Source organism: Choloepus didactylus, chromosome 15, assembly GCF_015220235.1.
Source record: "Choloepus didactylus isolate mChoDid1 chromosome 15, mChoDid1.pri, whole genome shotgun sequence".
NCBI classification, from domain to species: Eukaryota; Metazoa; Chordata; class Mammalia; order Pilosa; family Megalonychidae; genus Choloepus; species Choloepus didactylus.
In genome coordinates, this window is record NC_051321.1 from 42,022,481 (window position 1) to 42,033,729 (window position 11,249).

General features: G+C 34.1%; 1 protein-coding gene across 3 annotated transcripts in view; it reads left to right on the forward strand.

Annotated features, from left to right (window-relative positions):
* The window catches only part of KIF11 (kinesin family member 11), a 111,885-nt gene that overhangs the window by 47,896 nt on the left and 52,740 nt on the right, over positions 1 to 11,249 (forward strand). For all 3 annotated transcript variants that reach the window (XM_037803779.1, XM_037803778.1, XM_037803777.1), the window contains one exon: positions 9,004 to 9,092. In XM_037803779.1, the coding sequence (XP_037659707.1) occupies positions 9,004 to 9,092 (89 nt within the window). The remainder of the gene's footprint in view (positions 1 to 9,003; positions 9,093 to 11,249) is intronic.

The following is an 11,249-nucleotide window of genomic DNA, read 5'->3' on the forward strand; positions in this document are numbered from 1 at the left end:
AGTTGTCACACATATCAATAGTTCCTTTTTAGCATGGTACGTATGTACCATACATACAATGTATGTAACCATTCAACTGTTGAATGACATGGCTTCAGTTTTTTGCCATTATAAATCAAACTTCTATGAATATTGCTTTACAGCTATTGTGAAAACACAAATTTTCATTTTCCTGGGTTAATTACATGAGAGTGCAATGGCTGGGTTGTATGGTAATTAAATATTTAGCTTTTTAACGAATTGCCAAACTGTTTTACCAAATGGTTGTAACATTTTACATTCTTACTGGCAGTGTATAGGTGATCTAAATCCAACATTTTATTTGGCCATTTTGGTAGGTGTGATAGGTGATACATATTTCACTGTGGTTTTAATTTGCATTCTCTAATGCCAATAATGTTGAACATATTATATGTCATATATTCAATTCAGTGAAATGGCTGTTTATGTCTTTATTCCTGTTTTCTAATTGGATTATTTTTTATTGTTGATTTTCTAAAATTTTATTGAGGTGAAATTTATATAACATAAAATTAGCCCTTTTAAGGTGAATAATTCAGTGGTATTTAGTATATCCATAATGTTGTGCAACCATCACCTCTATCTAATTCTAAAACATTTCCATCACTCCAAAATAAAACCCTATACCCATTAAGCAGTTTCTATTTTCCCTTGCCCCAATCCTTGGCAACCAGCAGTCTACTTTCTGTCTATGGATTTGCCTGTAAGTGGAATCATACAACTTGTGACCTTTTGTGTCTGGCTTCTTTCACTTAGCATAATATTTTTGTTATTCATGCATGTGGTAACATGTATCAGTATCTCATTCTTTTTTACAAATGGAGCATAAATAATATTTTGTTTTACAAATGGATCATAAATAGTATTTTGTTATATCTATATAACATAATTTGTTTATCCATTCATTGCTTGAAGGACATTTTTTCTGTTTCCACCTTTTGGGTGTTTTGAATAGTGCTGCTGTAAATATGTATACATATATTTGTTTGAGTAGTTGTTTTAAATTCTTTTAGGTGTGATATCTAGAAGTGGAATTGCTGGGTCATATGGTATTTCTATGTTTAACTTTTTGAGGCACCACTGAACTGCTTTCCACAGAGAATGAACCATTTTACATTCCTACATGAAGAATTCCTATGTGAGGATTCCAATTTCTCCATATTCCTTGTCAACACCTCTTATTTTCTGTGTTTTTTTAACAATAGCCATTCTAATGGGTGTGAAATGGTATCTCGTGGTTTTGATTTTCATTTCTCTAATGACTAATGATGGTGAGTTTATTTCCTTGTGCTTGTTGGCTATTTGTATATCCTTTTTAGAGCAGTCGCTCCAAGTCCTTTGTACATTTTTTAACTGGAGTATTTGTCTTTTTGCTGTTGAGTTTTAAAAATTCTTTATACAGATACTTGACTCCTATCAGATACGTAATTTACAACTAGTTTCTCCCATTTTGTGGGGTATCTTTTACTTTCTTGAAAATGTATGTTGATTCACAAATGTTTTTAATGTTAATGAATCCAATTTATCTATTTTTCCATTGCTTGTCATGCTTTTGGTGTCACGTATAAGAATCCATTGCCAAATCCAAAACCCCCATGTTTTAGTCTAAGATTTTTACGGCTTTAGCTCTTGTATTTAGGTCATTAATCCATTTTGAGTTAATTTTTCTTTATTGGGTGAAGTAGAGAGTCTAACTTCATTCTTTTGCATTTGTATCTAATTTTTTCAGCACCATTTGTTGTAAACATGATCTTCTCTCTAAAGAATTGCCTTGGCACTTTTGACAAAAATCAATTGACTGTAATGTAAGGGTTATTTCGATACTGTCAGTTCTATTCCATGTATCTATATGCCTATCATTATGCCAGTACTATACTGTCTTGATTATTGTAGCAATAGTAAGTTTTGAAATAGGATAATCTTAGTCCTTCCATTTTGTTCTTTTTCTTCATAGTGGTTTTGGCTACTTTGGGTCCCCCGCATTTCCATATTGATTTTAGAAATGTTGTGTCAATTTTTATAAAAAGAGCCTATTGGGACTTTTAAAAAATACTGAGATATAATTCACATACCATGTGTAGTAAATTAAAATAACGTAGGAACTTTTTCATACCATCATGATGTCTCAGCATTTCTAAGGTCCATAATAACAAAGGGTTTGCATTGTCATGATGCCTTAACATCTGAGACCTTATTGTTAGGTCCCTTAGTGACCACCTGACATCAGCTTATACAAGATATACAGCTTCTCTCTCTTCTCTCTGCATCATACCTAGGTTCATGCCCCTATGAAAGTCAAATACAAACTCCCCAATCCCCACTTGTGGTGACCGACTGCTACAGCCCCTCCCATAACACTATAAAGGCATAGTCTCCAGGTCCACTGTTCACCTCTTGCTCCCTATCTGCCTGGTAGAGCTTACACTCCTGATGTGTTTTTCCATGTGACTCTCTGAGGCATGCGTTTCCTCTCTGTTCTAGGACCCGTAAATACTAATAAACTTTTCTTCATATTTCTGGTGTCAGTAGTCCTTGCTGTACCCGACTATCTATATAAAGAACTGTTAAATACACCATGAAATTCACCAATTTAAAGTGTACAGTTCAGTAGTCTTTAGTATATTCACAAGGTTGTGCAACCATCCGCACAAATATTCCAATTCTAGAACATTTTCATCATCCCAAAAAGAAACCCTATAGTCATCAGCAGTTATTCCCTAGGCACCCCTCCCTCAGCTCCTGGCAACCACTAATCAATTTGCTGTCTTTATAGGTTTGCTTATTCTGGGTTTCATATAAATTAACTCATGTAATATGTGATCTTTTGTGTCTGACTTCTTTCACTTAGCATAATGTTTTCAAAGTCCGTCCATGTAGGATATATGACATTTTGTTTATCCATTTGTCAGTTGATGAAATTTTGAGTTTCTTTCCACCTTGGTGAATAATGCTGTTATAAACATTTGTGTACAAGGTTTTGTAGATATCTTGGATATATATCTAAGAGTAGAATTGTTAGTAAATCTGTTTATCTTTTTGAGGAACTGCCAAACTGTTTTCCACAGGACTGTTCCATTTCTAATCCCACCAGTAATGTGTATGGGTACCAGTTTCTCTATATCCTCACTGAAACTTGTACTTTTCCCCTTTTTCTTTTTAATTATACTGTACTAGTGTATGTGAAGTAGAGCTTTTCATTGTAGTTTTGCATGTCCCTAATGACTACTGATGTTGAGCCATTTGTATTTGTTTACATGTGTTTTTTCCATTTGTGTATCTTTGGAGAAATGTTTGTTCAAGTCTTTCGCCCTTTTTAAATGGATTTTTTTTTATGTGTGTTTTTTACTGGTGAATTGTAAGAGTTCTCTATATATTCTGGATATTAGACCCTTATCAGATTCATGATTTGCAAATATTTTTTCCCATTTTGTGGATTGTCTCTGCATTTTCTTGATAGTGTCCTTTGTAGCATAAAACAATTTTGTTGAAGTCCAATTTATCTATTTTTTCTTTTTTTGCTTGTGTTTTTGATCCTATATCTAAAGAATGACTGGCTAATCAATCCATGGTCACAAAGTTTTACACCTGTTTCCTTCTAAGAGTTTGAAATTTTAGCACTTACACTTGGATCTTTGATAGATTTTTGTATATAGTATAAGATAGTGGTCCAAATTCAGTATTTTGCCTGTGAATATCCAGTTGTAGCACCATTTTGTGAAGACTGTTTCTTTCCTCATTGAATTGTCTTTGCCCCCTTGTGGAAAATAAGTTGACCATAGATGTATGGACTTATTTCTTACTCTCAGTTTTATTCCATTAATCTATGTGTCTGTCCTTAAGCCAGTACCACACTGTTGTTGTTTTTTTAACTTTATTTATCAAAAAATTAAAAAACAAACAATAATTTAAAAAAAACTACATTTCAAACAAAACCAAAACAGAGAAATAAGAAAAACCAATAACCTAAAATAACTACATTGCTTCCAACATGTTCCTACCATACCCCCCAAAAATTAACAAACCATAGTCATTCCTGAGCGTTCCCATAACATTAAGATAACCCTCTATAATCTTATTAGATTATCGTGCCTCCTTCACTCTTTGCTGTCTATCGCTAGGTCCCCTACATTCTACAATATAATACATTTATTTTACATTTTTCACTGAGTTCACATTAGTGGTGACATACAATATCTCTCTTTTTGTGCCTGGCTTATTTCACTCAGCATTATGTCTTCAAGGTTCATCCATGTTGTCATATGTTTTACGACCTCATTCCTTCTTACTGTTGTGTAGTATTCCATCGTGTGTATATACCACATTTTGTTTATTCACTCATCTGTTGAAGGACATTTGGATTGTTTCCATCTCTTGGCAATTATGAATAATGCTGCTATGAACAATAGTGTGCAAATACCTGTTCGTGTCACTGCTTTCAGATATTCTGGAGTACCACACTGTTTTGATTGTTGTAACCTTGTAATAAGTTTTGAAGTTGAGAACCGTGAGTCTTACAGCTTTGTTCTTCCTTTTCAAGATTGTTTTGACTATTTGGGGCCCCTTGCAGTTGCATATGAATTTTAGGATCAGTTTGTCCATTTCAGCAAAAAAGGCAGTTGGAATTTTGCATTGCATTGCATCCAGTGATTGCATTGAATCTAGTTCAATTGAGAGAGTGTTGCCTTCTTATCAATGTTGTCTTCCAGTCTGTTTCTTTCAAGTACATTTTCAGGGTACAAGTCTTGCATTTCTTTGATTAATTTTATTCCTAATTATTTTATTCTTTTTAAATGCTGTTGTGAATATAACTGTCTTCTTAATTTCATTTTCAGGTTGCTCATTGCTACTGTATGATATACAACTGACTTTCGTGTATTGACCTTATATCATGCATACTTGCTGAACTTATTTTCTCTAATAGTTTTTTTGTTTGTTTGTTTTTTGTGTATCCCTTAGGGTTTTCGGAGTATAATATCATCTGCAAATAGAGATAATTTTACTTCTTCCAGTTTGTTTGCCTCTCAGTTTTTGTTTGTTTTGTTTTGTTTTGTTTTCATGCCTAATTTCCCTAGCTAGAACCTCTAGTAAATTGTTGAACAGAAATAACCAGAGTGGATATCCTTTCCCTCTCTTGTTCCTAATCTTAGGTGGAAGGCTTTCAGTCTTTCACTATTATGGTGTTAACTGTGCGTCTTTCATAGATGCTCATGCTTTATTTTGTTAAATGCTTTTTCTGAGTTGATTGGATTTTTTTCCTTCATGCTATTAACACATGGATGGATTTTTGTATGCTGACGAAACCTTCCATTCCTGGAATAAATCCCATGTGGTCATGGTGTATTATCCTCTTTATATGCTTCTGGATTTGTTTTCCTAGTGGTTTTGGGGGTTTTATGGTTTTTGTTTTTCCATTTATCTTCATAAAACATATCGGTTTTTAATTTTCTTTACTGTGATGTCCTTGTCTGGTTTTGGTATCAGGATCACGTTGGTCTCATAGAATGATGTAGGATCTGTTTCCTCCTCTTCTGTTTTTTGGAAGCATTTGTGAAGGATTGATGTTACTTCTTTAAATGTTTGCTAAAATTCACTGGAGAAGCTAGCTGGTCCTGCGCTCTTCTTTGTGGGAAGTTTATTGATTCCTAATTCAGTGTCTTCACTTGTTAAAGGTTATTGAGCTTTTCTTCAACTTCTTGAGTCAGTATTGGTAGTTTGTATCTTTCTAGGAATTTTTCCTTTTCATCTAGGTTATCTAATTAGTTGGTATACAATTGTTCAAAGTATTGTCTTATGATACATTTCATTTTCGGAAGGTCAACAGTAATGTACCGTCTTTCAGTCCTGATTCTAGTATTTTGAGACTTCTGTCTTTTATTTCTTGGTTAGTCAGCTAAAGGTTTTTCATTTTGTTGATCTTTTCAAAGAACCAGCTTTGGGTTTTACTGATTTTCCCTGTTTTCTATTCTCTATTTTGCATTTCTGCTCTATTATTATTATTTCCTTTCTTCTTGCTTTGGGTTTAGTATAGGCAGTCCAATCCCAGGTATAAATTTCCCTCTGAGCCCTGTTTTCACTACATCTCATAAGTTTTGATATGTTGTATTTTTGTTTTCACTCATTCTAAAGTATTTTCTAATTACTCCTCTGGTTTCTTTGACCCATTGGTTATTTAGTAGTGTGTTGTCTAATTTCCACATATTTCTGATTTTCCCAAATGTCCTTTTGTTATTGAATTCTAATTTCATTTTGTTGTAATTGGAGAACATACTTTTCACAATTTCAGTCCCTTTAAATTTATTGGGATTTGTTTCAAGGCCTGTCATAGGGTCTGTCTTAAAGAATGTTCCATGTGCACTTGAGAAGAATGTGTTCTGCTGTTGGTAGTGGAGTGTTCTATATAGTATGTTAGGTCTAGTTGGTTTATAGTGTTGTTCATATCTTCTGTTTCCTTTTTGACCTTCTGTCTAGTTCTATCCGTTATTGAAAGTGGGGTATCAAATTCTCTAAATATAATTGTTGATTTTCAACATCTCCTTTCAATTCTCTCCCTTTTTTTTTCATATGTTTTGGGGCTCTGTGGTTAGGTGCAGATATATTTGTAAACTGATATATCTTTTTGATCCAAAGTCTATTTTGTATAACACTATAGCCCCTCCCCAGCTTACTTTTGATATATATCTTTCCATCTTTTTACTTCAACCTATTTGTGTCTTTATATGTATAGTTTATGTCTTATACACAGCTCATAATTGAATCATGTTTTTTCATCCATTTTGCCAATCTCTGCCTTTTACTTTGAGAGTTTAATCCATTTACATGTAATGTAAATAATACAAGGTAGGCTTTATGTCTGTCATAATGCCATTAATGCCACAATGCATTTGTTTCCTATATCCTATATATCTTATGTCTTTTTGTTCCTCAGTTCCTCCAGTACTGCCTTCTTTTGTGTTAAATAGATATTTTCTAGAGTACCATTTAAATTCCCTTGCTATTTGTTTTATTGTATATTTTTTAGTTGTTTTCTTAGTTATTGCTCTGGGGAATACTGTTAATATCTTAATTTGTAACAATGTAGTTTGATTTAATGCCAACTTAGTTGTATTTATTTCTTCAAGAAGTTTACAGGAAGAAGTAGGTTTACAAGAAAATCATGTAGAAAGTAGAATTCCTATATATCCCCTAACTTAATTTTAATAGCTTACAAAAACTTTGCTCCTATAAATCCCCCCCACTCTTTTATGCTGTTATTATAAAAAATTATGTCTTTATTGTGTGTCTGTCACCATAGATTTATAATTTGATTATATAGTTGTCTTTGAAACAGACATGAAAAAATAAGAAGTTAACAAACAAAAATCTTTACACTGTTTTTATATTTATTTATGCAGTTATCTTTACTGGGTCTCTATTTATTCATGGATATTCTTGTTACTGTCTAGTGCCCTTTCATTTCAGCCTGAATGATTCCTATAAGTATTTTTTGTAGGGCAGGCATACTAGTGATAAACTCTTTGTTTTTTTTCCTGGGAATGTCTTAATTTGGCCTTCATTTTTGAAAGATTACTTTGCCAGATATAGAATTCTAGACTGACAGTTTTTTTCTACAATACTTTGAATTTGTCACCCACTGCATTCTGGCCTACTGATTTCTGATGAGAAATCAGTTCTTAAGCTTACGAGTTGCTTCTTTTTTTCTACTTTAAAAATTATCTTTTGACCTATCTTCACGTAGTCCCCCCAAATCCTGCCAATTTATTTTCAGATCATTACTTTATCAGAATATATGCAATTATCAATGTATCACATATTAGGGTAAATGACCAGTCTCGACAAATTAGTGAATACCTAATCAAATTCAAATAAAACTATTTTATTTATCATTGTTATGTCCAATTAGTTAACTGTAACAACGTTTTGTCATGTTCTGGTTAGCAGCCAATTTTGCAATGTTTTGATATATTTTTAGGTCTCAGTTTTTTTCCTCTTTACAATTTATTTGTGGAAGTAACTATTATTTGTCCTGTAGAGTTTTCTTATAGTATTTTTGGCTTATTATTCTGTTCTCTGTATTTTCCATAAATTGGTTGTTGGATCTTAAAGCTGGATTAGAGTCTGGTTTTATTTTATTTTAATTTTTTTTAGCAAGACTACTTCATAAGAGGCGGTGTGTTCTTCCTTCAGGAAGCATGTAACATGTGATTCTCTTTTTGTGAGCAATTGATGATGTTCAATGACTTGATCCATTAGTTCATTAAGTATTGCAAAATGGTAATATTCTAATTCATTTGCTTTTTTCTTCGTTGATTAACTGGACTATCTCTAAAAAGCAGAACTTTCTCTTAGGTCCCTGGGAGTGGTGGTGGTGGTGTTATAGTTCTTATAAGAAAGGCAGGACAAATGCCCATTTTCAGAATAATTAGTTGGTTCCCCAGCCTTTTTAGTGTCATTAAAACTCAAGGATTTAACATATTTGTGTTTCAAACTATTGTAGTTATTCTTATTAATGTTCATTCAAATTGTCTCATTTTTGACCTGTAGCTGCTTCTTCAATTGGTTCCTGAGTCCTTTTCACTAGCCTTATTTGGCTTTGTTAGTTAGCTTCCTTCCTATATTTTCTATCAAATATTCTTGAATATTTCCTTTCCCAGTCCTAGAATACATCTCTAAGGAATTCTGGTTCCTTTTAGTGTGAAGTGCTCTTCGGAGACAACCTGGGCACTGTAGGTTATGTTTTTATTAAGAAGCTCATATTTTTATAATGAATGAATTTAAAGAAGCTTTGAAAGCTGTTGAAAGATTCTATTTCTAAACAGATTAATAATGATTGAAAAGTATGTTTGTAACTTTTTGTCATACTTTATTATGTTTTAAAGAATCGCAGCAGGCTAATTTTGTTTTATTTTGTGGCATATTCTCCCCAAAATGAATGCGGGAAAAAAGTTGTGTTAAATTGACACCTACAACATTCCCCTTTTGTAGGAGTATACAGAAGAGATAGAGCGCCTGAAACGAGATCTTGCTGCAGCCCGTGAGAAAAATGGTGTATACATTTCTGAAGAAAATTTTAGGTAAGCCTTTGATTTCAAAGTTTATAGAGTTCCTTTCCGAGAATAGGCATTTCTGATAATGGGTTATTTGAAGAAAAATTTACTTATGTAATTAAGTAAAATCTTTATTATCTAGTGCCTCCTATGAATTCTTCTTTTTGTTTTGACCTAACTAGTTTTCAAGCATTTAAAAAAACCTTTTCTTAACTTTTTGTTTTTAAGTAATTATAGCTTCACACGAATTTACAGAGTACAGGGAAGTACCATGTATTATTTATTCTTCATCCAGTTTCCCCCATGATTACCTCTTATATAACTACAGTACAATATCAAAACCAAGAAATTGATATTGGTACAATATATGTATAGTTCTATACCATTTAATCACATTTGTAGGTTTGTGTAACCACCACCATAATCAAGAAACAAAACTACTCTATCACCATAAGTTCTCCCTCGTGCTACCTCTTTATGCCACACCTACTCCTCTTCTCATGCTGATCCCTAACTCCTGGCAACCATGAATCTGTACAGTTTTTAAAGCTCCGGAGTAGTTTGTTCACAGGAAATTTTAAACTGAAGGCTATATGTAGAATAACACTAATAGAGAAAATGAAGGGAAGAAGGTAAGTGCTATGCTAAAGATTGTAACTTGAAAATTCCTGATTATATTTATCCTTGAAGATATTAGAAAGGATGAATTTCACAGGACATATTTTTTATTAATAATGATAAAAGATATAGAGAGTTAACTGATAATCAAAAGCATTTTAGTATAATAGTTTATTGAACTTTTTTATAGCTGTTACATTACATGATCACTCTAATAGTATACACATCATTTGATAAACTCAGTATTTTCCATGCTCTTTCCAATTGTCATGATGTGGTATATCCTCCTGATTGGTTCATATGTTAACTTTACAAATGTTCAGTTTTATATGGTATCAGTAGCACAGGCTATTAAATGATAATTCTCCTTTTATTCTTTTTTGTTTTGTTTTGTTTCTGAAAACAAGATTTATTTAAATACATTATGTTACATTAAAACCAAAGGTGGGGGGGCGGGGACCCAAAAACCAGTTTTGTTACTTCACATGGCATTAGGCAGCTGTTGCTAATAAAATATAAGCTCTGTAGCTAGCTATGTGACCAATACATCAATTTGAAATTGTTCCCTTGTCAAAAGTTTTACCCTAATAGAAGGTTGGCCTCATTCTGGTGGCTCTTGGTTTTGACAATCCTTAGCTAGGATGTTATGTCTGATCAAAAAGAACAAAGACCTTAGTGGCAAGCCAGATGTCCTATCACCTCACTAGAGGGAAGGTGGCTTCTCTAAGCTCTGCCCACCTGGTCAGGTTGGAGACATTAGAGGATCTTTCCTTTGCTACCAAGTCTCTCTTCTTGTGGTACTGCTGCTGTGGCTGCCTTACCCCATCTTTCCTCAGAGCTGGTCAGGTGATGACATTCTCTCAGGGCAGAGAACTCTGCAGAGGGAGGGCCAAGGAGCTTCTGGCCAAACACAGCCATGTGTCATCTCAGGGTTCTTGGCTTGGCTGAAACATGAAATTACTGCTTTGTTTCAGGCTGGACATTGCCAGACGCCTACTGCTTGACCCAAAGGACTTCTAGGACTAGATAGCATGGTCCTTGTGAGTTTATTGCATGAAAGAGTTACAACAAGTCCAAGCTGAAAGCGGAACCCAAATGGTTGTATTATACTGTGAGGTTTTAAACTTGTGACAAGGAACAGAAGGAAAATTTACTACTCATTGCAAGGAAATCCTCACTTATGCTTCAGTGAGCCACAAGCACTTAAAAATCCATGAACCTGGTTGCTAACATGACCACAGACATAGGGGATTGGTGGTTTGATGGGTTGAGTCCTCTACCATAAGTTTTACCCTTGGGAAGACGGTTGCTGCAAAGGAGAGGCTAGGCCTCCCTATATTTGTGCCTAAGAGTCTCCTCCTGAATGCCTCTTTGTTGCTCAGATGTGGCCCTCTCTCTCTGGCTAAGCCAACTTGAAAGGTGAAATCACTGCCCTCCCCCCTACGTGGGATCAGACACCCAGGGGAGTGAATCTCCCTGGCAACGTGGAATATGACTCCCGGGGAGGAATGTAGACCCGGCATCGTGGGACGGAGAACATCTTCTTGACCAAAAGGGGGATGTGAA